At 34.5% G+C, this 27,415-nt stretch overlaps 1 protein-coding gene across 48 annotated transcripts in view; it reads left to right on the top strand.

Moving 5' to 3' along the window:
• FIP1L1 (factor interacting with PAPOLA and CPSF1) overlaps window positions 1-27,415 on the top strand; it is a 65,154-nt gene that overhangs the window by 37,296 nt on the left and 443 nt on the right. For 17 of the 48 annotated variants that reach the window (XM_065877510.1, XM_065877513.1, XM_065877493.1 and 14 more), the window contains 5 exons: window positions 8,957-8,983; window positions 11,018-11,072; window positions 12,470-12,525; window positions 19,105-19,318; window positions 26,643-26,780. In XM_065877510.1, coding sequence (XP_065733582.1) covers window positions 8,957-8,983; window positions 11,018-11,072; window positions 12,470-12,525; window positions 19,105-19,318; window positions 26,643-26,780 — 490 coding nt within the window. Of the gene's footprint in view, window positions 1-8,956; window positions 8,984-11,017; window positions 11,073-12,469; window positions 12,526-19,104; window positions 19,328-26,642; window positions 26,781-27,415 lie in introns of all 48 variants that reach the window. The other 31 variants (XM_065877517.1, XM_065877497.1, XM_065877515.1 and 28 more) reach the window with 7 other exon arrangements.

Below are 27,415 nucleotides of genomic sequence, written 5' to 3'. Positions count from 1 at the left end.
TATGTAAAATCTTCAGTAGATTCACACTGAAACAGATGTATATGTGTCTTACTTTTTCAGTAAAGCAAAGAAGCAATGTACTAAAATAGGGAAGAGTGGACAGACACAAAAATTGTGATCCAAAAATATGATAGTGATCCCCAAATTAAAGTTGCTAGTTGTGTATGTATAAATTCACATTGAATCATATTAACTTGTTTTGAAAAAAAATTTAAAGATACTTTCAGAATGGTGTAGGTCAAAAAAATTACATCCTGTGAAGGGATTGAAATGAAAATCTCAGTCTGTCTGGTCATCTTTCTTTGTATACTGGTTTCCTTTTAGGAGACTGTTTCTGGGTGCCAGGTATCTGATATTTACCTCTACTGCACAAGAGAGAAAATTAATATCATTTTTTATCATATTCTTAGTCACTTTTGGTTATTTATTAAAAACTAGATCAGTGACAGTAGAAAAAAATTCACAAATAATTACCATATTTTACACTTTCATCCTTTTGTCTGAAGACCTTTGTTATTTTATTCATGATAGGCTTTCAATATTTATATCCCTTAATCAATTTTTAATGAAACTAACAGGATTGATTGAGATAATAATTACTTTCTTCCTAGGGAGAATGCCAGTAGTAAATGTTAAAAATTAGCTCCTGGTCCTAACCAGAACTACATGCGCTACATATGTTAAAATTTGCTTTCTATTAATAAAATCAGTTTAGGGCTTCCCTGGTGGCGCAGTGGTTGAGAGTCCGCCTGCCGATGCAAGGGACACGGGTTCGTGCCCCGGTCCAGGAAGATCTCACATGCCGCAGAGCGGCTGGGCCCGTGAGCCATGGCCGCTGAGCCTGTGCGTCCGGAACCTGTGCTTCGCAACGGGAGAGGCCACAACAGTGAGAGGCCCGCGTACCGCAAAAAAAAAAAAAAAAATCAGTTTATACTAGAGAGGCTTGTCCACTCACTTTGAATTTGCAAGAGAGTTGTCTTTGTTTTAAGCGGTGGGGATTGTAATTAGAGTACAGAAACACTTAAAGGGTGTGACTAATCCTTACCTGTAATACTCATCCTGGCCTCGAAAATTCACCTACTGCATTAGCCCCACAAGCACAATGCCTTTGATTTTCTTCTGAGATTACTTCTGCTTTCAAAAAGGATAATTATGAAACCTGACTACGGCTTTAGGGAACCTGTTTTCTCAAAAATAGAGGAAAGAGAAGAGTGGAGAGGTTACTCAAGAGAACATTATTTCTAAAGTTCAGTGAGTTTCTTGTTCCAACAATAAATTGCTTGTTCTGAATCCGAACCCATTCAGAAGTTGTGCCTGGATCTGTGACTCTTGAATCTTCAATGTGGTGAGAATTAACTAAATGAAAAGAGAAAGTAATGAGGACTTAGTGATCCATAAATGAGTCCTTTGCCCTATGAAAAAGATAAAATGTAGAAATAGTTAATTTTGAACGTATTTGATTTAATGAGACTAAAAGATGATCAATGTATGTGATAACAGTCTTTACACTACATTGCTTTGTAATCTTATTTAAGCTTTACCAGCTACTAAAGGTGATTTAAAAGAATTTTATTTACTAGCTACTATAGTGTATTCCCAGATGGCTAACATATTTCAACACTTGCTATTTATTAAAGTAAGTGAGAGAGAGGCGGTGTGAACTAATGATAAAAAAATAAATACTTCCCTGGTGTAAGAATATTTAGAAGCCCTGTAGGATATTGATAGGCAATGGCATTATCTGGATGTGTGTTCTTTTTCAAAATGGCAAAATCATTCCATTTCTTTGCCGTATAACCTTTGTTTATAAGGATGACAAATCTTTTAATTATGTTTAGCTTATCTATGACATTATACTGTAGAGTACCAGTGATTATTGCTTAAGCTGTCTATTTAATATTAATTTTCAGCTACATGCTTTCCATATTTTAAACACCTGTCCAGATTTCCTTTGATGCTTATCCTTAGAGAACATTTCCATGTCATCCTGTCAGCATTGAAGGAATACAAATTCAGATGAATTCTAATGCTGGTTAAGCAGTACCTATCTGTGGTATATTTGCTGGGGGTGGTAGTGAGGGAAAGATACCAATTCATATTGAAACCAAATATTTGTAAGTTGAGACTATCTGGATTACTCCTTATTTTACTAGATTGTGAGCTGTTGGAGAGAGCATAGGCTGTGTATTTCCATTTATGTTTCCTGCAGCGCTAATCACAGAGGTCTTGTGTATACTTGACATTCCCTTAATATGTTAGCTAATTGAGTTAACAGGATATTTATGTATCCATAACACCAAAGGGATTATCAGATTGACAGTTGGTACAGGCACTTATTAATCAGAATGAGCACGGGCTTTAAACTACAGTATGGCTGCATAGATATATATACGTATACCAGATGAATGTAGGCCTTGATTAAAGCCACATTTTCAGTTACCATTTACCACAGAGTCACATGATTACAGTATATTCTGTATAGTTTGCTGTAATTTAGATCACCTTAAGAAGCATAAGCAACTAATGAACGAAAGCTGTGGTTCAGGAGTCTTTTTGTAAGTACTGCCTTAAAAAACACTCCATTTGTCTTTGAGAAACCTTGGGTTTTCTTTTTGCTTCCTTGAGAAATAATTAAAGGAAAAATGAAGAAAAATCTTTGGAGAATTAATTTGAACATTTTAATGTTGCATTTGTTAACATTAGCTTTCAAATGCTTAAGTTTCTAAGACTGTAGTTCTGTATATGGTGGAACAAATATAATAATGATGTATTATGCCCTTAATTTGGGATGTTATCCAGATTTGCTTGGAATAGTCCTATTATATGTTTTGTCCCAGGTTAATTATTACTATTCACTCTCAGAAGCGCCCTGGTGTGGAGGATTAAATTTATGGTCAGCTCTTGGAGGTTTACAGATGTAGCTTCTTGCATGAGTGGACAGTTACTCCTTAGCAACAGTGAATTGGTAGAGACCGCTTCATTCAAGGAACTTTTACTGTCAGGTAGTTAACAGAAAAGAAGAGGGTGTGTTGCTTCCTCTCCCCCTCAAATACACATACATCTAGAACATACATGAAAGTGACAGAGAGGCCAAAATCATATTTCTGGCCACAATGGATTTGTACGGAGAGCAGAGGAGGTTTTGTTTTGGAGAGTACAACAAACATGTAAGGTCCTAAGTGAATGTTGTGAGTTCTGGATTAGCTTTTTTAAATGAAAAAGTATTTAATATGGTTCCTTGCCACCATACTAACAGTAGCTTGAAAACAAACACTGGTTATTCAAGATCTTCCTTAATTTTCAGAAAATCTATTATTTTCATTTTCTAGTGAACCAGAAAATTAGATTATTAGATAATCTAAAATTAGATTATTTTCCTGTTAGCAGTATGGTTTCTAGCACAGAGGCTATCAGACTTTTTGGTTACAGACCCCTTTATACTCTTAAAAATTACTGTAGACCCCAGAGAGCTTTTATTTATGTGTGTTATATCAATTTTTTTATTAGAAATTAAACCTGAGAAATTAAAATATTATATATATATATTTTTATTTTTTGCGGTACGCGGGCCTCTCACTGTTGTGGCCTCTCCCATTGCGGAGCACAGGCTCCGGACGCACAGGCTCAGCGGCCATGGCTCATGGGCCCAGCCGCTCCGCGGCATGTGGGATCTTCCCGGACCGGGGCATGAACCTGTGTCCCCTGCATCGGCAGGCGGACTCTTAACCACTGCGCCACGAGGGGAGCCCTAAAATATTATATTTAAAATATTATTTTGAGAGTATGCATAATAATCCCATTACATATTAAGATAATATTTTTATGAAAAATTATTTTTCCAGAATGACAACATTTAGTGCAAACAGTGGCCTTGTTTTACACTTTTGCAAATCTCTTTACTATGTGGCTTACTAGAAAAAAACCGGATTCTCCTATTTGCTTCCACATTAAATCTATTGTGATTTCACATGTCATGTAGCCTCTGGAAAACTTCATTGTATACTTGTAAGAGAATGAGCATGAAAATGGCAAATAACAGCCTAGTGTTTATGAAAGGAGTTTTGACCTTGCAGATTCCTAGAAGGGCTTTTGGGTCGCCCAGGAAGCTCCAGATAACACTTTGAGAACTGCTGCTTTGCCAGAAGCTTGGCCTGTATTCGATGAATATTTTCTCCATCCTTGAGGAAGTACAATTTTGTCCCTTTATTTGAGAAGCTGTTTTGTGAATATAACATTTATTAAGCTGATTTTATAGTTCCATGAAGATTTTTGGTCTTACACAGCAAATCCACATATTAAGTGATGCTGTTTGCCAAAAATGTAAGCATTTTAAAAATGTAGTTTCTAGAAATACCTTTTGAAAAATAATTTCTTGAAGTTTTTGAGAACTGTACTCGTTTTCTATTTTGTTGTGTTTTTCTGTATTTTTTTAAAAAAACCAAGAGTCTGTCAGTGTTTTCAGTAAACTCAAAGTAGGGTGTAATGCTAATTATCTGTAACAAATAGTATTTTTTGGCACAATTAAGTTAAATTTAAGTTTTAATAGAAAATAAAAGCTCCTTCAGGATGTTGATATTTTTAAATGTCTTTTTTCCCCATGGATGCTCCCTTTATAATTAGAATTTAATTATGGTTTAATATTTGCCTTTTGTTTGTGCTACTCTTCCAGTCACTTTGCCATTAGATGTGAGCTTGTAGAGATTAATTCCTTTACAAGTTATTTGTAAAAATATTGATATTTCTATCAGAGACGTTTTTATTTGTCTAACATAGAATTTTTGTTTTCCATAGGCTTTTAGATTATAATAGGATTAAGAGATCTTAATAAAGATAAAATAGTTCACCCATTTTATAGTTAATGTAAAATTATCTTTTTTACTTTTAGGTGTGGAGTATGCTGATAACTATTTTTGTTGCTTTAACTTTAGTGACCATATCACCTTCTAACATTTTTTCTTTAAAATTACTTCCATTCCTTTTTGCACCTTTGTGATTAATTACTTTATTAAGAAATAGTTTTATATTAGTCTACATCCTGTTTTTTTTAAAAGGGTACATGGTAGATGATGTATGTGTATATATAGTATTTAAAATATTGATACATAGAAAAGCATGTGGTGGAAGGTAATATTTAAAGATTTTTATAAAACTTTTTGTACTCAGTTTTTTTGTGCAGAGTTTACTTACGAGCTTGATGACTTGACAGTGGAAATTGGTGAGACATGAGGAAAGTGATCAGGCTATCAATTTGTAACATGCTAGTGTTGATGAAATTTGTCATTTACAAGTGAGAAATAGGAAGCATAGTTCACATAGTTCTTTGCTGTGCTTTTTTCTTTCATTTGAACTGAATAGAGAAATGATAGGTAGTAACTATATGTATTAGCTCTTGCTCCATAACAAATTACTGTAGAACATAGTGGCTTAAAACAACATACATTTATTATTGAACAGTGTTTGTGGGTTAGGAATGTGGGGACAGCTTAGCTGGTCCTCTGCTTCAAGTTCTCTCAGAGGCTTTGAGATGGTCATCTCAAAGGCTTGACTAAGAAAAGATTTCTGTTCAAGTTCACTGACCTCTTTGTTGAAAAGATTCACTTCCTCTCCAACAAGGTAGCTGGCTTCATCAGAGCGTGAATGCTGAGAACACAGTAGAGGAAACCAGCAAAATAGAAGTCACTCTCTTTTGTAACCTAGTCACGGAAGTGACATCCCATCATTTTTGCTGTATTTCGCCTGTTAGAAATAAGTCATTATATCTAGACCACACTCAAGGGGAGGATATAAATACCAGAGGTATAAAAAGACATGAATACCAGGAGGCAGGGATCAATGGAAGCCATGTCAGAGATTGCTATCACCTAACTCTTTTTTGCCATAGCTATATAAAATAATGATACGATACATTGAGAATGCGTTCATAGATAATTTTTATTCATTTATCTTTTGAGTACAGAGCCTCTATTAACTTTGTGGGAGTTTTTGAAATATAGATGAGTTCCTTTTGATATGATGTTTTGCTGGTCTGCTGTCTTTCTGTTTCTTTGCATCAATTCCTTCAGTCCCTAAATAGGATTTTAGGTCCCCCCCCCCCCCACCCCTATGCTTCTTTACATTTACAAGTACTTACTACATACTGGAATTAGTTAAATCCTATTCTCTTTCTTTTAAAGATGCCAGATAGTATAGGCTGTCATACAGCTGTACTGTTTTACTTAAGAATGTCACATGCTTTGTTTGTTTCATAAAAATTTGAAATGGAATTTATGTTACATGTTTTGAATATTGAGGTGCTCAGCAATGCAATTAATAGAGAAGTTTGGATGTAATCCAGTGATTTCAGAGTATGGTCTCTGGTCAGCAGCAGCAGCATCTCCTTGTTTGGGATGCAAATTCTCTGCCTCACTCCAGACCTACTGAATCAGAAATTCTAGGGGCGGGGCCCAGCAGTCTGTGTTTTAACAAATTCTTGAGGTGATTCTGATGGCCACTGAAGTTTCAAAACCACTAATCTATTCATTCCCTTTAGAACTTGAATATTACTTTTCCAAAAACTTTTGGCCTGTAATAGAAATCTTGCTTTTACTATTGTGTGCAAAACTTTCCAGGAAAACAAACATTTTTTCCCTACTCATTTTACAGATAAAGGATACAAAAAAGAAACACAGTGCGTGCTTTGTGTATTTCAAGCCTGTTGGCTGGGCAGCATGTATGTTGGCCAGGAAAGGTGGGATTGTTGAGGGAGACAGGACGGGGAATTTTGAGATGCATTTTCTTTTTCATTACACTGTTTCTTTTGTTAACAAAAGTCAAATACCAAGCGGTGATTATTTTAGATGAAAATTGTGTTGGTTTAACATTATATCACATATTAAATTTTCTTAGTAGCATTTTGAAAATACATTTGCTAATTGTCAAAGAATGGATTGTATAATGTTTCATCAACTTTTAAGTTCTGTTTCAGTGAACACTTACCAATAAAGATTTGCATTGAATTATCTTAGATGAAATATGGGTCTCACAAGAAGGACCCTTTATAAGTTCTCATGCCAGCTTTCTGATGTGTAGATACTGTTTGGAAAGACATCTATATCTGTCTATGTTGCATAATTTTTGTGTTCTTAATTCTTTTCAGTTGATTTTTAAAAAATCTGTCCTATGATACTACTGTAGTAAGATTAAAATTTAAAGCAAAATGTTTGTAATTTTAACTACCTTCGTAGCATACTTAATAGTTTGGTTATATTCTTTTATTTTTATGTTTTGTGAAAGTTTGATAAATGTTTTTGAGGACTAAATTTTGAGAGGTCTGACTAGTATTTTCTTACTTCACATGAATTCATATTGTAGTTAGCTGAAGTGATGCATGTTGCTCGTGTATTGACTTAGGTAAAGTTATTAGGATTACAGAGTGGGTTGCTGAAGTTGGTATGGTTTTTTATCTTACACACCTAGGACAATAGTCATTCATTTAAATAGTCATGTATTCAAATGTGAAAACTAGGTCACATAGTGAAGTACAGTAGTGCTCTAAAAATATCTATACTGTTCTAAAGAAAATCAAGTAATAGTAGACATTAAGAACGTTTAATATGCTCTGCCTTCCTTGATTTCCCATTTAGTTTGGTGTCTGGGACTCTGCTAGTTTGTATTGTTTGCTGGATTCTTTTAGCTTAGTAATATAGGAAGCAGCAAGGTACCTCAGGATGGATGAGAATTACCATGAAGTGTAGCTCATTTTAGTAGACTTGTGGATGCCTAATGATTTTTGAAACATGATAGCTGTCTTATATATCTTTTTCAATCTTCTTGGTTTTTGTAAGTTTAGCTTATCCTTTTATTGCACGGGTGGTTAAATAAGGTGCTTCATTCTCCATTTTAAGGCCATTTGCTGCTTTAAGATCTTTTTGTATAAACCTCTTATTCTGGTAAAACATGCACAGAAAAAGTTTAAATAAATTATTGGCAGATGTTTCATTGACAAGCAAACACTTGAAAGCAGTTTTTTTCATTATTTTTTCCTATGCATTTAGTTAATGAATTAGATTACTTTTTCCTCTTTGGGAATAGTTTTGATGCAGTTTTTAAGATTGGATTTAGTAAACCATTCTGACTTTGTTGAAGTTACTATGGTATAAAATTTTCCTTGAAAAAGTTATTTGTTTTTTAAAGTTTTCTACTTAGAAATGTCATTTTTCTTCAAACAAGAAACTTATAATTTGCATGACACATAAATTTTAAATTAGGGTTTATAGGCACATTTGACCAATGTAAATTGAGAATGTTTATACATAGCTTATTTCTTAAAGTTTTAATGTGTGCCAATGAGTGAGAGTCACTCAAATTAGTATTTACTGACTTCTATAGAAGTAGACTTAGTGTGCCCTAGGGGTTTATATATATGAATTGGCTATACCCCCCATCCTCCCACAAGTCAAGGGAAGTAATAACCTTTCCACACTCCTGTCAACAACAGTAAAACAATTCACACTAACACTTGAACCTCCCTCGTAGCTTTACTAAAGTGAATATCCATCATCTTCCAAGTTACCTTGCACTACCTGCAGTATTTAAGAGCCCATTGATCACTTTCCCTATTAAACTGTTAAAATAACAAGATCAGATGTTGATTATCAAACTTAGTGTTAATTTCATGGAGTTTGATATTTGTGTATGCACAAGTGTGCTTTTTTAACTGATGTCTCACTTTGTTTGTGATCACAACTAGTGGGGGAAACCTTGTTATGAAGTTGTTAGACTGGGATTTCATCAGGAAGTCTGACGTTACATTTGAATTGTTGGTCCTCTGCAAGAAAACAGAATGCTGCTTTTGACGGAATAAGCCAGGACAATGAGGCGAGGGGTTTTATTTCAAGGTTTTCTTTGGTGATGGCATAAATACATAACAGGTTATGAAATCCAATTACTATATTAAATTTCATCACTTGTTTTTTAGGTATTCCAATAACTGTACCACCTCCAGGTAAAACTTTTTTTTCATGTTTTCTCCATCATTGTTAATAAACATGAAATTTCAAGCTTACAGTTACAGGAGGGACAGTGTTGATGTGGTTAGAATGTGGAATAGGCTATTGGGATTTCAAGGTCCTATTTTCAGCTCTGCCTTTGCTTCATTCGAGTTTTGATTAAGATATTTAGTTTTCTTATACTTGTCTTACCCATTTCTGTAGAAATAGACATTCTGAGAAATTTTTTACCATATCAATTTATTAAAGAAAACAGGATAGAATTAAAAATAAAATTTTTATTAAAAATTGTTTTTTCAGACCAATGAATTTTTTATGTATGATGAAGTGACTGCAAGAGAAGAGAAAGGTCATTTATCTTGACTTTATCATGGTTTCTAATTTTTTTATTTTTACCCTGCTGGCATAACTCAATGTTGTGAGAAAGTATGTTCTGAACCACACAGATAGGTTGACAGCTGGACAGATGGTTGTTCATAGAGCAATGATTAAATTGTTCATTGTTGTAAGGATATGATCAATAGGAGTTTATATGTGGCCCAGTGTTTTTTACATTTTTTTTTCAGTTCTTTTTAAATTTTTTTATTTTTTGGTAGTGTGATACAAATATGATAGCAAGTGTATTTACTGAGTTCAGTATTAAAAGTCAAGAAGTATAAAGAGAATGAGAGGTGACAATGCTTGGAAGGGTGGGTCTAAGTTCAAAATGACCTTGATAAACAGAAAATAGTGGAGTTTAGATAGCATAGGATAGTATACATATTTAGATGTGGGATAGAGAGTCACTGATTATGTATGAATATGGCTGAAAAAGACTTACTAGGAAAAGTCATAAAGGAATCATTGGTGTGTCTTTATAGGTTAAAAAGAAGTGATTGTAAGGCTATATAAAGTAGGATTGTGACTCTAGGACTAATGTAGTGATTGCTAAATTTTACACTGCTAAGATGCTTAATAGAGGAGAACCTAAAAACTGGACACAGTGAAGATGAGCATGGTGAATTTGAAACAGCTTGAAGCAGGGCTAAAAATGGATTTAAATGGACTTTTGAGAACGGTTAGGAGAACTGGGGTTCATTTTTACCTAGAATACTAAAAAGGAGGCTTAGTGGAAGTGTTTTCAAACATGTATTTCCATGGATTGCTTTTTGTCCTCATGCAGATCAGCATGTGAATTGTAGTGAGAGAGATTCGAATTATATAATTTAATGTGCTTCCTAATAGGGTTATTAAAGCTTGGCAGGAATTGGTGTCATAGGAATTGGTATCATAAGTTGTAGAATCTTCAAGTCTTGTTGGGATATTTTATTGCCTATCTGAATTTGAAAGTGCAGAGTAGATTTAACTGTTAAGGTCCCTTGTAGCCATACTCTGTGGTATTTCATTTAGGTTTTGTGAATTATTCAGAATGCAGACCTCATGATATAAAGGTGCAAATTATTTCATTTCTAAACTAATTTTAAAACTACATTATGTGCTTTTCTTTATAAATTAGTTCTCTAGGGTTGTACTGTTTAAAACGTATTTTATGATGGATGTTCTCAGCCTTAAGCATTTATATATTTACTGGTAAGATTTTATTTATAAATTATACATTTTAAGGAAATTTATATACATCTAAACTCTCAAAATATTTTTTGAAAGAGGTAAATGCTATTTTATTTGCTTTTCTTCTAAAATACTTAAAATATATCTGGTGGCAACACTACTACTGTTTTATATATGGAAAAGGTAAGGCATTGAGATTAACTTTCTCACACTCACAAAATGGGCTGTGTGTGGTGCTGAAAATAAGACCGGGTGTCCTGACTCCCAGTTTGTGCTCTGTGTATTAGACCAGACTGTTCATTTAAAGTTATATTCCTCCAAAAATCTGTTCATAAATTTAAGCTCCATTTTTTTTCTGTCCATTATAACATAGAGAAGCACGTTATATCCCCAGAGAAATTTAGTGACACACAGCAGCCTTAACTCTCGGCATTAAGTGTACATTCTGTTAACTTTTTTTATCTTATGATTGAATGTTTCAGGTTTTCCTCCTCCACCAGGCGCTCCACCTCCGTCTCTTATACCAACAATAGAAAGGTAATCAGTATGGATACTGTAAACTTTTTTATCATTGATAGGCTTCTGACAGAAGAATCATATGTATCTTGGTAATATTTTCAAAGGTTTAATTTTATAAACAATAGTACCTGCCTTTTAATTCATAAGTCTAGATCTGTACTAGTTACTTTTATATAAGATGTTGGACCTGTAGCCTAATAACAAAACAGGACAAAGAAAACTAAATGATAGTATTTTGAAATACCTTGCTTTGATTTACGATACTCTTATTAAAGAAACCCCTAGATTGTAAAAACTTGGCTGTAGTCCAGTTTTGTGGGATGTACAAACAGATGACTAGTAATCATGAATAATGCATGTCTGTTTTAGGATTAAGTAAGGATAACTATTTTCAGGGACCACAGTAAAGCAAAGCTGCCTTATTCCTTGCTACCCAGTGCAACTCAGCTTCCACAAAGGAAGATTGGATCCCTTCTGCGTGGCAGTAGCCTTATTTTTTATACCCTGCGTTTATGGTTTATGTTATTTGGAATGCTGTGGTAAAGAACATTTACCTCATGGATGGCAATACCATGTTTAACCCCATAGGTTTTGGAATCACACTAACCTGGTTCAAATTTGGCTTCAGAATTTCCCAGCTTTGTGTTCTTAGGCAAGGTTCAAAACTATTCATTGAGACTCAGATTCCTCTTTTACCAAATGGGGGGTTGATAGAGTTGTGAAGATTAAAACAGCTAGTGAATATAAAGCATCAGCACCATTCTTTGCAGATAGAAATAACTAATAAATGGTAGCCATTATTATTTCCTCTTAAGTGGCAAATAAACTCTATAAAAAATACTGTATTTCTGAAAAAGTGATTTAAACTATATATAAAGAAAAATTGTGAGAACTTTACATCAGTAACATCAAACCAAGCATATGATTTTCAAACGAAATGATAAACCTCGGTGAAGTGTGACTTGTGAGACCATAGGATTTAATTTTAAGTTCTCGTTAAATATATATTTGTTTTCACAATCAAAATGTTAAAAAGTAGTATTTGTTGATTCTATCAGTAGCACTGAATTTCTGATTTTTAATTATTAAAGTCAGTTTTTTAAGGCAAAATTTTAACTAAAGTCTGAAATACTTTGTTAGCCTCGAAGTTTCTGTTACTTATTGTGAGTCAGGCTGAATTGATTGGATTACTCATGTTAATACTAACAAGCTCTATTTTCTTTACAAGTAGGTGTTAGGTTTTGAGGTTAAACAGCCTGTGTTTTTAAGTATTAAAAAATAGTTACAGAATTACAGGTACCATTATATGGTGGTTAAATAAAAGTCATAATTCTGCCCTATGTTTTGCATTTGCACCAAATTATTAAAATTCAGAACTTCCTTGCAACACATAAAAATATATTTTTCTTCGACAGTGGACATTCCTCTGGTTATGATAGTCGTTCTGCACGTGCTTTTCCATATGGCAATGGTAAGTGTTACTTTTTAATTGCCCAGATTCAGTTTGAATCAGTAAAGTACTTAAGTACTTTTAAAACAATAGAAACATACTTCCATGGTTTAAAGTACTATCTTACAGAGCAATTAAAAAATATTTACTACAGGAATAACTAGGTCTTACATATATTCCAGATTACTTAACAGAATACTTTTCATTTCTTTACCAGCCATATTTTTAAAAATTAACAAATGGTGACACAACGGGGATATTTGTCCCTTGCCTTTTCCCAAAAGGATTTAGGATTTGTCACCAAATTGTCGATCTTCACTGTCCATAATCTTTTTTGTTTCTTAACTCACGGTATCTGACTAACCTCTTTCTCATCTTTCCCCCTCACTGGTTTATCTTTTCTTCTAGATCATTTGGCAGGTTCTTTTTCATGTTCACTCTTGACAACTTTATCCCTTCTAAGGCCTTCTGATACCACTTTCTGCTTAGATTTCTTGATCCGTTCGTTTATTTTAAAAGAGCTGTGCATTGTACTAGGTTTTAAGGATACAGTAAACTAGACATAGGTTTGCTTGCCTTCAACAAATTATAAGCTAGTGAGGAAACAACCAGGTGACAGAAGAGGGTATCATAGGAGCATGATGGAGGGGTCTCCCACTCCACTGGAGTGGGGTGTAGATGATTTGGGGTTCAAATCATGTTCAGAAACATGGGGGTGTGAGAGAGTGTGGTAGGCTTTATGAACTGAATGAAGTGTGGTGTGGTTGGAGAGTAGAGAATATGATGAACATCTAGAGATGAGATAAGAAATGGTGTGGGGCGTTACAGCCATGCTGTAGAGTTTAGACCTTAGTCAGAGGGCTGTGAGGAGCCATTTAGTTTTATGCTGATTTGCATAATTGTTAGGTTTACATTTGAAAAGCGTCCATTCTGGCTACTTACTGTGAGGAAATTGGGGATTTGTAGGGTGGGAGAAAGGTGGGAAGGGCAGAGATGCCTGCTTGATTGGGAGAACAAGAAACTGTTAGAGTAATCCAGGGGAAGAAATTTATAGTCCTGAATTCAGCGGATACCATGGGGGATGGAGAAAATTAGTGGTTCCAAAGGCATTTAAGGAGTAGAATTTGTAAGTCTTGGTGAGAGATCAGCTATTTGTGTCAGTCATATACTTGCAGTTAACCTTCTAGGTATCTGTGTCAGGGTTTTGTACCGTCCTTCAGACCCACCTTGTTCAAAGCCACATATTCCATTCATTCACATCAAAAGGTAGTCTTTCTGTTATTTGTTTCAGTGGTTATGTCACATTTTTTCCCCTGGGCTCCCAGGAAGTCATACTCTTTGGGTTGGAATCTTGCTTCCCCCTCTCATTATTTATGTGACTTTTGTAGATCTTTAACCATTAAATGGAGAGCATAATTCTTCCTCGTAAGATCAGAGAGAATACACTGAAGCATGTTAGTCCTGCCATTTAATAGACACTCAAATATTAGCTGTTATTTTTCTGATTATCCCCATCTCCAACAAGCTCCAAGTTCCTTCCCTTCTCTGCACTTGGAGGCGGTTATTTTTCACATCTGTTAATTGAAGTTTGAATATAAAGGACTCAGCACAGTACCTGTAATATGTACATACTCGATAAGCATTACTTATAAAATTAATTAAAATTTATTTTTACCTTTTTTATGGCACTTAACATTTTCTGCTTTGTCATTAAATTCCTGTGTATTTGTTTCAGTACAGATGTACTTGAGGAATAGCCCATATCAGAAAGAATAAGACTTTATTCTTGAGATTACCTGCGCAGTTTCCTTGTGGAAGATTTCATTTTTTAAAAACTGGCTAATTAAGCATTTAACTTTTTCTCAAAGTAATACATGCACATTTTTAATAAAAAAGCAAGAGTTTTCTGCTCACTCTTTACCACCCCCTCAGAGATGAGCGGTTTTCCCCCCTTTAATGAGGATGTCTTTAGTACTAACAATGATAAAGCATAGCACAAGAATTAAATAAAGTTAGGTTTCTTTATTCCAGTCAAACAAAGCCTTGGAATGAAGATGATAAATACTACTTCCTCTTTATTGGTAATTCTGTTTTACCTTTGTTTATTTTAGAATTTTGTAGTTCATCCTCAAACACTACTAAACTAAGCTGTAGATGGAAAACAATGATTTTTCTTGATGTGCATATTAAGATTGTGCTTATAAAGCAATACCTAGTTTAAAAGTAATCTTTGCAGGAATATTGAAGAACTGCAGAGACAGACATTTTTAATGGTTTTTAGTTCTTTTGATGGTCTGCATGGCATTTCTACATAGGCTTATCACCCTATTTCTTGATTATATAACTTTAGATACCATCTGTTATCTTCTTAGTGTGATGGATGTATATTTTACTCACTTACCATCATTACTCCTCTCCTATTCCCCTGAAGTGAAATTATATTACTCTCTTTCTTCCTCTTTTTATTTATATACCTACCCTCTGTTTCATGTACCATCAGTCTCTACTACTGTGTGTCTTTCCAAGCCTTCACCTCTTTTTCCACCTCTGCCTCCCTGCTTTGATCAGCTATACTTCTAACATTCTGTCTTGTAACCAAAATTATCTGTGCCCTGACAAATACTTTATTCTAAAAGCTAAACAATAAACCATAGTCACATTATTATGACTGTGTAAATATTCTGTACTATAGCGATAATTATACTCAAGCCCCTCAAAGAAGAAATTTTCTATGGCAAATACATTAAAAGTATCATTTTTTTTAACACTTCATCAACTGTGCAGAGTCATACCACATTTTAATTGGGTTCATATTTGAACCATGAGTTTCTCTACCTCAAGTATACAAAGATATTCTTTAATACATTTTTCCCCAAAAAAAGTTTTCAAATTTCTTTTTCCTGTGTAAGTTCTTAAGCCATCTGGAATTAATTTTTGCCTACGTTATGAAGTAAAGATGTAATGGTCCCAGTGTTACTTGTTTATCCTTCCTGAGGGATCTACAGTGTCATCTCTCCATTCGTGTATCAAGTTTCCCTGCATGCATGGATCTGTTTCTTACCTTTCTAGATTGTTCATTTGGTTAATTTAACTGTCCCTGTGCTAATAATGCCACACTACCTTAATTTTGAGTTCTGTAGTAAATCTGATACCTGGTTCAGCAAAATCTATCTACCTTATTCTGCTTCAGAAGTATTTTGGGGCCATTGCTCTTACATATCTATTTTAGAATCAACTTTGCAAGTTCCATGAAAAACTCTGTTGATTTTTTTTTTTTTTTTTTTTTTTTTTTTTTTTTGCGGTACGCGGGCCTCTCACTGTTGTGGCCTCTCCCGTTGCGGAGCACAGGCTCCGGACACGCAGGCTCAGCAGCCATGGCTCATGGGCCCAGCCGCTCCGCGGCATGTGGGATCTTCCTGGACCGGGGCACGAACCCGTGTCCCCTGCATCGGCAGGCGGACTCTCAACCACTGCGCCACCAGGGAAGCCCTCTGTTGATTTTTATTAATAATTAACGCTTATATTATGCATACAGTATGACAAACACTGTTAATTCATGTAATCCTCACAGTCTTATAAAGCAGGCATAGTGTTACGACCCTCATTTTATGGACTAGGGAATTTAAGAACAGCCAGATTAAGGCCATTTTCCCAATGTCACACATTAAGTGGCAGAGGTAGGCTTTGAAACCTTGTAGCCTTGCTCCAGAGTCCTTTCTCTTAACTATACCATGTTATTTGTTACATTGATGCTCTAGAACAGTTTGTAGGAGTTCATACCTTACAACATTGTGTTAATGTATGAACAAGTACTCTCCATTTAGGGAGGTGTTCTTCAATGTGTTTCAGCTGAGTGCTATAATTGTCTCCATACACTTGCACATCTTTGGTTAGGTTTAGTCATAGGTACCTATTTTTTGTTCTTATAAATGGTATATTCATTTAAACTCCATGTACTGTTTGTGTTTGCTTATATTTAGAAATAATTGGTTTTTGTTTTATTTATATGTATATATGTTGATCAATATATATGTTGACCTTGTAGCCTGTTACCTGTTGAACTCTCACTATAATTTGTCTGTGAATTCTCTTCAGACAGTATCATCTGCAGTTCCTTCCGTTTCAGATTCTTATTCCTCACCTCCCTCCGCCCCCAACCCCCTTTTTTTGGTCTTATTGTTCTGGCTAGGATCTCCATATAATATTGAAGTACTGAAAGTGGAGTTCTTGTCTGGGGATACCCCCCCTTTTTTTTTAAAGGAAATGCTTTTATATTTATACTGCTAGATTTTTACTCTTAGGTTTTTGATAAAACCCTATGTCAGTATAAGGAAAATCTCTTCTTGCTTTCCAAGGGCTTTTAAACTGAACAGATATTGAGCTTTATCAGATGCTTTCTGAGTTGATCATGCTGTTTTCCTTCTCTGTTAAATGTGGCAGATTTCTAAATTTTTCTAATATTGAGCCACCTTTTATTTGCTGAGGTAAACCTAACTTGGTCATGATTGATTTTACCTTTTTATTTTTAAAAATAAACACTGACTTATTTAGGATTTTGACAACTAAGTTCATATGTAAGATTGTTCTGTGATTCTCCTTTATTTGTACTGTCCTTAACTGGTTTTAGTATTAAGGTTATACAAGCCACATGGGATAAGTTAGGCAATAATCTTTTTTTCCTATTCTCTGGAAGTTTGTATATTATTAGAGTGATCTGTAGTAAAAGTCACCTGTAAAAGCCATCTGGTCTTGTGGGAAGGTTTTGAATTACGGATTTAATGTCTTTAATAATTATGGTACTAGTCAAGATTTCTTTTCACTCTTGAGTTACTTAATGTGTTGGTCTAAAGTGTATAATATTCTCTGTATTGTTTAATCTCTGCAACATCTGTAGTTGTAGTCCCTTATTGGTTCTGATAATTTTTATGAGGTCTCTTTTTTCTTAATCCTGTCAGAAGATTATCATGTTTTATTCATCTAGTCTTTAAAAACCAACTTTTAGCTTTGTTTATTGTATGGTAGTTTTCTAGTTACTTGATTTCTCCTTTTATCTTTATTATCTCCCTTCTGTTAGATTATTCTATTTTTTCCTAGGTTCATAAGTTGAAAGCTTAATTCATTCACTTTCCATCTTTTCTAATGTAGTGTTTTTTAAGATTAATTTCCCTCTAGAACAGTTTTCATTTCTAGACTTTTGATATATTGTGTTTTTGTTTATGTTCGGTTTTTAAATTATTTTAAATTTATGTCTTTTCTGACCCCTGAGTTATCAGAAGTGTGTTTTAAATTTGATATATATGGAGATGATTTTCCCATAATTTAAAATTTTTACTTCTAATTTAAATTGTATGGTGGTCGGAGAACATGGTGTCTGAAAGTACATAGTATATTTTTATAAATGTTTCATATGGGTGAGAAGAAGGAGTATTCTTTACCTGCCCTGGGCAGTATTCTATGTTATGTCCATTAAATCAACTTTGTTAGCGGTATTTTGCTCGGTCCTCATATATCTATAGTGATTTTTTTGTTTGCTTGAAGTGTCAGTAATTGAAAGAGTATGTTAATCTCCCATGATCATGGTGGATTTTTCTATTTCTGCCTGTATTCTGTTAGTTTTTACTCTGTAAAAAGTAAGGTGTTAGATATTTGGAAGTTTAATTTGTTCTGTCTTCTTGGTCAGTTTTGCATCCTCCACCTTCAAGTAGTCATCCTTTCTTCCCCGAGTAATCCTTTTTGTATGAGTCTGCTTTAATACAACTACTCATATGGAAATTGGGGGATATTAGTGTTTTATTTTATTACTATTTTATTAGTATTTTATTTTATTTTATTAGTATTTTCCTTTTTTTCCTCCCATTCTTTTACTTTCAACCATTTTGTGTGTTTTTTATGTCTCTTATCTTCAGCATTTAGGTAGAATTTTTTAAAGTACAAATCAATAATCTCTGTCACTTAACAGATTAATTAATTCAGTGTCTTTTGTATTGTGATTTTTGAGCTATTCACACTTGTCTCCCGTACCCCCATTCTTTCTAGTTCTGTTTTGAATTGACTGAATTTTTCAGGTTCTATTTTTCCCTACATTGTTTTGAAATAATATACTTATTTCTGTTTTTTAGTGGTTACTCTTGAAATGTAATATGCATATATCTGGTAGAAGTTTTTTTTGGTGAACTCTGTTGTTTATAACTTTCGCTTATTTTTGTTTATGAATGCCTTTGTTTTAATCTTATTCTTGAAATATAATTTTGAGTACATATTTCTAGGTTGATTGTTACTTTCTTTCAGCACTTTGAAGATGTCCTTATGTATTCTGGTTTATATTTTTGATGTATTGGGAAGTTTGTGGTGTATCTAATTCTCATTTGCTGTTCACCTTGCAAAATGAAGAGTCTTTATATGTTAGATCTTTAAGGTTTGTTTCTGGGTATTTACCCAGACTGTGGGTATTCACCATATGTTATTTCTCTATTCTATATATAAAATAAATTTTTTTTAATCTAGTGAAGCATTTTTGTGGGATGTTTACTTTTTTTGGTCTTCTTTGTTTTTTAGGTACCGTAACTTTTGTTTTTAATTATTATTATTTTTTCTCTGTAGTTGCCTTTCCCCACCTTCCTGGTTCTGCTCCTTCATGGCCTAGTCTTGTGGACACCAGCAAGCAATGGGACTATTACTCAAGAAGAGAGAAAGACCGAGACAGAGACAGAGACAGAGACCGAGAACGAGATCGTGATCGAGACAGAGAAAGAGAACGCACCAGAGAGAGAGAGAGGGAGCGTGATCATAGTCCCACGCCGAGTGTTTTCAACAGGTATGTTCAGCGTGCAGTAATTTGTACACCTGTATTTTATATGCACTTTAGAATTTATATTCAGTGCCAGGATGGAAGATCCACTACAATTGGGAAAGGATTGCTTGAAGAGTAGTTAGGATAGCCATTTTAAAAGCATCAAGGCTGTTTATTCATAAGGACTTCCCACTACCTAAAGCAGCAGTCTTCAAATTTGTTTGTTCATTTCTTCCTTAAAACAATTTTGAAAACGTCATACCCCCTCACATATTTTTATCTTGGCATCAAAAAATTTTCACCTTAAGTATAAATAGTTGGCTATATAGATATACTTTCCAGTCTGTTACAACTCTCACAATTTTAAAATAAAGTTATCATTACTCTATTAAATATATCCATTGGATTAAGAATACTATAGTGATTTGCTGAACATCATTATCCATTTTTAAAAAATATATAAACAAGCTCTGTAACCCTTGGAAATTCTGCCTTTCTTTTTGTGCTTGAATTCTTACTTCTGAGCCACGTCCCCCAAATAATTTTATTCTAATGCAAAATATTTTTTTCTTGAAAAAGTTTTTTTAATTGATCCATCCTATCAATCTTCCCTGCAACATACCTATGTAAGTTAAAATGTATTAAAAAATTAATGACCATAAGATTAAGTATTTAAAATTTTTTTGATTTTAGTTATTTATTTTTATATATAAATATAATACAAATTCTGAAAAATAATTTAACATAACTACATTCTTTAATGTGATGGAAGAGCTTCTTCCCATCCCTAAATAATATTTGTATCCATGAATGAATGTTACTACTGTTAGGGGGAAAAAGGCTTTGCCATTAATTATATTTCTTTCTTTCTTTCTTTCTTTTTTTTTTAATATATAGATGTAAGCATTGAGAAACCTTGTTCACATAAAATATGTAAATAAGAATTGATGGAATTTTGTTGCGGTTCTGTCACTAAGTTATTTGAGCACTTTAAGATTTAGCGATATGTCAAAATTACACAACTAACCTGTCATCAAGTTATTTTTAAGAATCTATTAGCTCATGGCTCAGTTTTCTTAAAAGCAGATAATTGGAAACCACCTGATTGTTACTTGGTGAAATTGTTTTCTACGACTGCTACAACAAAAGTACCATAAACTGGTTAGCCTAGAACAACAGAAATTTACTCTCACAGGTCTGGAGGCTAGAGGTCTGATACCAAGGTGGCAGCAGGTTTAGTTCCTTTTTGTAGGCTTTGAGAGAATTTGTTCCCCGCCTCTCTTGTAACTTCTGGTGGTTGTTAGCAGTCCTTGGTATCCCTTGGTTTGTAGATGATGCTTCACTCCAGTCTGTGTCTGTCTTCACACAGCATTCTCCTCTCTGTGTCTGTGTACAAATTTCCCTATTTTTATAAGGATAACAGTCTTCGGGTTAGGGTGCAGCCAAATCCAGTCTGACCTCATCTTGCCTTGATGATTACATCTGCAAAGACCCTGCTTCCAAAGTCTTTAGTTTTCTCAGTTTCTTGGAAGAACACCAAAAGGGCTTTACCAAGACTTATCAGAAGACTACCAATTATACTTAATACTCTTTATTTTAGAGGTACCCTGTTCAACTTAATGTGCTTAGAAAGGGTTAGGAAAATGGAAATATATCTTTTCCAAAATGTCTGTAAAAATGAAACACCTTTATGTGTATTTGATACTTATTTTCATGCAAACCTGGAGCTGCAAATTTCCCCCATTCCATTTATGGGAAATAGCTACCAAATAACTTAATTGGTAAAAGACAGCTTCTGTTGTCAAGCCAGCCAGCCACATCACACCCAATTTCTATGGGAGAAAAGTCTGACTTCATTTTTCTGTTCAGTTAAATGAGTTAATCCATATTTCCTATCTAAGTCTAAGATAAAATAGTCACAGAATTCAAAATAAGGTGCTGCCTCCCCAGCACTTTGTTTTGCTTTCCTTCAGAAGGAATTTTTGGTTTTGTTTTTTTACTAGTTCAGGGAAAATTCTTATGACTCCACACTACTCTACACGATATCTGACGTTAGAACATCCCAGGACACAGGCCAAAATATTCCATTTCTTACTTCATACTTTGTAGCGGACAGATGTATAAGAGAGAAAGGCCTAAAGCCCTATAGAAGCTTTATGGTTCTTTGAATAAAATAGGTCTTACTGACACTAATATTTTAAATTAGATCTTCTTGATGCCATGAAGGTTTTTATACCCTGAGCCAATAATGTACTATAGTAAAATTGGTGAAAAGAATGCCTTTCTTTTGTAAAAGGCCAGGAACGTGATGGAGGAGAGGTTAGCCAGAGAAGTGGCCTATGTGTTACCTGCAGGTGTATCATTAGGCAGTTCATGTTCAGGAAAGAATAAATATGGAAGTTGGGGACCTAGAAGTTGATTCCCTAAAACTTTCTGTGCCATTGGAAAGAATTCATTTATTGCTAGCATAAAGAATAAAGTCAGAATTCTTTTTATGATCCGTAAGTCACAAATTCAGTGCACCTTTCTATATTTTAACCCTGGTTCTCTCCCAAGGCAATATACTGCATGCTCTAGCTACACTGAACTACTTGCTCTTCTGGAAAGCCTCATAGTTTAGCACTTCCCTTCTTCATGTTATTCCTGTCCTCTCTGCCTCACAAACTTTTACTGATTCTTCAAGGTTCAGCTCATATTTGTCTTCTGTGAGCAGCTCTGAACCTGAAAGAAAGAATTAATTATTCCTTCACATGCTCCCTAAGCATATTGTGTATTTTCTTTAAAGCATATCTTTCTCTTTCAGGGTGTTGACTATCATTTTTCATCTCTGTATCCTCAGCACTTTGTACAGTAATGCCTGGAACATAATGAATGTGTCAGTGAATAAAATGACTTAACATGTATCAGGGAGGAGGGTGAATACAATAGAGAAAAAACAGTCTTGAAAACTGTCGGTGAAACTGTGTTAGCCAGATAGGTTTTGAAATGGATAAAAATCAACCTTTATATCAAAGCGTTAATTTGGGCATCTTTCTAATTAACATATCCATTTAGGTACCTTCACAATGTAGAATGAAATAAGTTAAAGATAACTTTTTTTTGTTATCAGCTATTTTTATGGATAAGATAAATGTAAGGTACACAGTTTTCTGATTTTGCTGGATGAGATGAAGTAATATATCAGTTCAAGATGTGAGCATATGCTTGATTCAGACAGCATTTGTTTTGTTAGATGTGATCATGTAATCATATACTTCTTAATCCAGAAAGGTCCTTAGGGGTTATCCAGTCTAAATTTTGATTTGTCAGATGAGGAAATGGAAGCATAGAGAAATTTAAAGCAACACTAGAGCCATACTGTCTACTGGAAATATGGTTGAGATATTACTTAAAATCCTTTCTAGTCTTGAAATTAGGTAGTTTAAAAATCCTATTATTTTTCATTTGTTTTTATTACTCTTTCTGTACTTGATTTTTTTTTTTCTTTCGGGGGTGGTGGGGAACCAGATTCATTCTTTCATTCATGTAACTGACATTTTTTTTTAACATCTTTATTGGAGTACAGTTGCTTTACAATGGTGTGTTAGTTTCTGCTGTATAACAAAGTGAATCAGCTATACATATACATATATTCCCATATCTCTTCCCTCTTGCGTCTCCCTCCCACCCTCCCTATCCCACCACTCTAGGTGGACACAAAGCACTGAGCTGATCTCCCTGTGCTATGTGGCTGCTTCCCACTAGGTAGCTATTTTACATTTGGTAGTGTGTATGTGTCCGTGCCACTCTCTCACGTAACTGACAATTTTGAGTCCCTGTTATGTACCAGGCACAGAGTTGTGTGCTGAGGATACAGAATTACTCATACACTGTCGTTATAGATTTAGCCATATAATATTGTCACGATATCTAGGACTGGTTAGAAGTTTAAAACTTTATGTAAAAAAAAGTGCAAGAAGAAACTCCATAGGATTTATTAATCTTTTTCCTTCCTGTAGCTCCTAATAATATGACTTACACACTGTAGGCACCTGGTAACATTTTATTGACTAAATAAGTAAAGGTATGGTACATACATGCATGTTTGTGTGTATGTGTGTGTGTTGAAGTGTATGTTTCGAGTTTGTATGGTGGGACATGTGCTGTTAATAACTTCAGTCACATAAGTGCATGAATTCTGTTAAGTTCAAGGGCATTACTTTCTGGGAAGTTGAGTTGTTTCTAATGTAGTTAAAATTAATATATTTGAGATAGTATTGTTATCTCTAGAACGTACATGTTCACAAGGTAAGGAGCTTAATGCAGAACTTCATAGGAAAGAAGTCTGAAATGAATTGCTTTGCTAGAGCTCGTAACTTTCCTTTGCATAAATAATAGTGTTTATAAAATTCTTTGTCCATTTCAAACACGCTCATGCACAAATGCTACTTAATTTTTATTGAAGCTAAAAGTGTTAATCGTTAAACCATATTTGATTTTCATGTTGCTAGCTGTAGGGCATCAGGAGTAATGTTTACTTAAATCTGACTAAAAGTTCAAGGCCAGAGAGGGAAAAAAAGGTGGAAGAATTTTGTGTTGTTCTGAATTATCCCAGGAATAAAGTGTTCTCTGGAAAATCCAAATGAAGTATAAGTAAAGGCCTTTTTTTTTTTCTCAAGACTGAGATTTCAGCAATATGGCATGTAGTATGTGTTGTTACAAATTACAGAGTCATTGTTTTGAAAATTACAGACCAGTTTCAACATCTGTTTTTTAGGCCGCTTAATTGTGGGCCAGAGAGAAGGCTGGTCATTCTAGGGTGTTTGAAATGAGCTCTAATGATTTCCAGGCTCAGAGAAACCTTTGTGCTGCAGCTGCTTATCAGAGAAGCGGTCTTTATATTTTGTGTACGAGACCAAATCTTCCACCATCTGTAGGAAGGGTCCCATCAGATGGCTGCCTTCAGAATCTTAAAGGCCTCAGAGCTAACAAGAATTGGTGTGAGGGTGAGAGGGAAAAAACAGGGTTACAAAGGATGAATTATGAGATAATTGACCTTAGTTATTTTTAGGTAAATCCAGTTGGAATCATTACAAAGAACCTCATTTTTAAAGAGGATAATATTAATGCTAATATTCGTTTGTCATGAGTTTATTCTCCTTTAGAAACTTTATTAGAAACAGTCACCTTTACAGAAAGCGTTCTGCTTCTGAAAATTTTAACATTAAATTTAATGAAGATGGTGAGCCTGCCTGTTAGTGGCCATTTGAGGGCCTGCTCTTGTTCCAAACACTTTATAAATGTTATTGCCAGTTCTACAACAATCCTGAAGAAGACTGTTGCCAGTTTTACAGATGAGAAAACTGAGTGTTCACAGAGGTTAAGTAACTTACCCTGGGTCATACACTTAGGAAATAACAGTCAGGACGTGTTCCTGGGCCTGCTCTGCACGCACTCTTCCTGCTACTCCACACTGCCTGTCATGGTGCATTGCCTTTCTGATGACACGCTTCCACCTTCCCAGTACCAAGTACACATTTATGATTAGAAAAAAAATCGTGTTTGTGTATGTATATATGTGTCCGTGTGTGTGTGTATGTGTGTGTGTGTATCATCCATATATATATGCATATATGAATACTCTTTAAAATAACATTAAAAATGTATCACAGGCAATAATAACTTGGTCAGCAATATGACTTGGCTTTAGGTGTCGCACTCCTGAATTATCACTTTTGCTAAGAGACCACAGTTAGGCTTTGTTTTTATATGGCTTATACTTTCACCTGATTCTGTCTCCTGTTATTCTCTCTCCGATTCCTTAACATCTTGAGGCTATGTACAAATTCTAATTTAATAATTTGTATAAAACATATATTTCTAGAAACCAAAGCTCTTTAGTACACAGTGTTCTAAAAGATATTTTTATTCATTCTAAGAGAGTTTACTGACATTAGGATGTAGAAAATGTTGACTTCTATGCTGAACAAAAAGAAAAAATAGACTTGAAGGATTACGAGAAAAACAGAAGTATGTCTCCATTTTCACGAAAGGACATGGAGAGACAGGTCTAAGGAGGTAAAGATGACTACCATCAGTCCCAGTTTCACTAGTCCGTTCTCTCCAAAATCAGAAAATGGAGGCAGAGCTTAATATGGATTTGAAGTTGTTCCCATGGTCCCCTCCCTCCAGCTTCCTCCTCCTCACTCCACCCCCCAACCCGCCTCCCTCACCACACAGACAGCGTTAAGTTATTGGGATGTCAGAATTCAGGTGTGTCCATAGGCAATTTTCTGCCTGCATTTTGTGTGGATATTGTGGAAATTGCTTTTTTTTTCAGTCTCTTTCAGTTTTTGCGGTTTTTTTTCAGTATAATACTTTATTATCAGCGCCACTTTTCGAACAGGATTTGCTCACTTCGTGTTTCTTTGTCACATTTTGGTGATTCTCACAATATTTCAAACCAGCAAAACGTTGACTTGCTGAAGACTCAGGTGATGGTTAGCATGTTTTAGCAATAAAGTATTCTTAATTAAGGCATGTACATTGATTTTTTAGACATAATGCTATTGTACACTTAACGGACTACAGTATAGTGTAAACAACTTTTATATGCATTGCGAAATCCAAATTTCGTGGACTTGCTTTATTGTGATATTTATTGGTCTGAAACTGAACCTACGGTTCATATCATTGAGGTATGCCTGTATTCATAAATTTGCACATCTACTAAGAATGCCAATATATGGCGGTTTACAATTGCCTGCTTTCTAATTTGCACTGGAAAATGGAAGTTGCTTTGATGTCACTCTGTTCTTAATGTTTATACCACTTCATTAGATGAATATATACTTTATGTGATTCAAAAACTTAAGAACCTTTATCTACTTGGACTATGTCGTCATAAGCCAAATATTTTTAATATATTTTTAGAATCTTAACTGTGTGCCTAAGATTTTATAACTATCATTAAGAATTTTGGTTGGAAATCTGAGATATACAAACATGCTTTTAAGTCTAAAAAGTAAAATGAAGCCGCTGATTAAAATTTAAATCAGTTACAGCTCCCAAATTTTGAAGAAAAACAGCATTTATATAAAATTTCTACCCTATAACAACTGTGAAAGCACAGAACTTGGCCCTTTAACATAATGTGTAATCATTATATATTTTGTATTCTTGTATTAGATCTAGTACTAATTTGGGAGCAGCATTGTTTTCCTCTCAAATATATACTTTGCACCTATTCTGTGTAAGATGCTAACATTAGGACTTCTGGTTTGGACTCAGGTCACGTCTTTTGTAGCTTGAAGTCATTCAGGATCAACAATCCAGTTGTCAAGAAAACTTGTTTCTATTCTGATTTCAGTGATGAAGAACGATACAGATACAGGGAGTATGCAGAAAGAGGCTATGAGCGCCACAGAGCAAGTCGGGAGAAAGAAGAACGACACAGAGAAAGACGACACAGAGAGAAAGAAGAAACCAGACACAAGTCCTCTCGAAGGTTTGCTCTTTAATAGTGGATCATTTTGAAGCCAAGAGAAATTGATTTGATTTCAGGAAGTAAAAGCAAACATTTCTAAGTAACCACTAGAGCATTATATGTGTTCCTAATTGGAAGACTATAGTTGGTTCCTTATAGGTTTCAACAAAGATATTGAAATCTAACCAGATTATAATGCCCATAAGCCAAAATCAGCATGGAATAAAAAATATGAGAATTAGACTTACTACATTATCTTGGATGGGGGGGGGATTTCTCATATGAATCAGTTTTTAGTAGTAATTGTTATTAAACAAACTGATGTTCAGTTTAATCAAAGAAAATTCAGGGCCTTGTAGTCCCCCCCCCACCAAAAAAAAAACCAGCATTAAATTTTAATGCCTATTGTTTGCCTAAAATCAGCTCTAGGAAGTATTTCCTGTTCTGATCTAGTGCTTCAGTTTCTAATTTGTAATTAGTCTTTTAGAATGAAGTATATGGGCCCTAGTGGCCCTCTTGGCATAGTGGGCGGTGTGTCGGTCTCATAATCTAATGTATATGGTCCTTAGGGTTCTAGGAAAATATTAATGAAGGTGAGCATTAAATGTAAATATAATATCAGCATAAAGGTCACATAAAAAATGATTACTCCCCAA

This window comes from Phocoena phocoena, chromosome 5 (assembly GCF_963924675.1).
Source record: "Phocoena phocoena chromosome 5, mPhoPho1.1, whole genome shotgun sequence".
In the NCBI taxonomy this organism is placed as follows: domain Eukaryota; kingdom Metazoa; phylum Chordata; class Mammalia; order Artiodactyla; family Phocoenidae; genus Phocoena; species Phocoena phocoena.
This window is presented reverse-complemented; position numbering and strand designations above follow the sequence as displayed.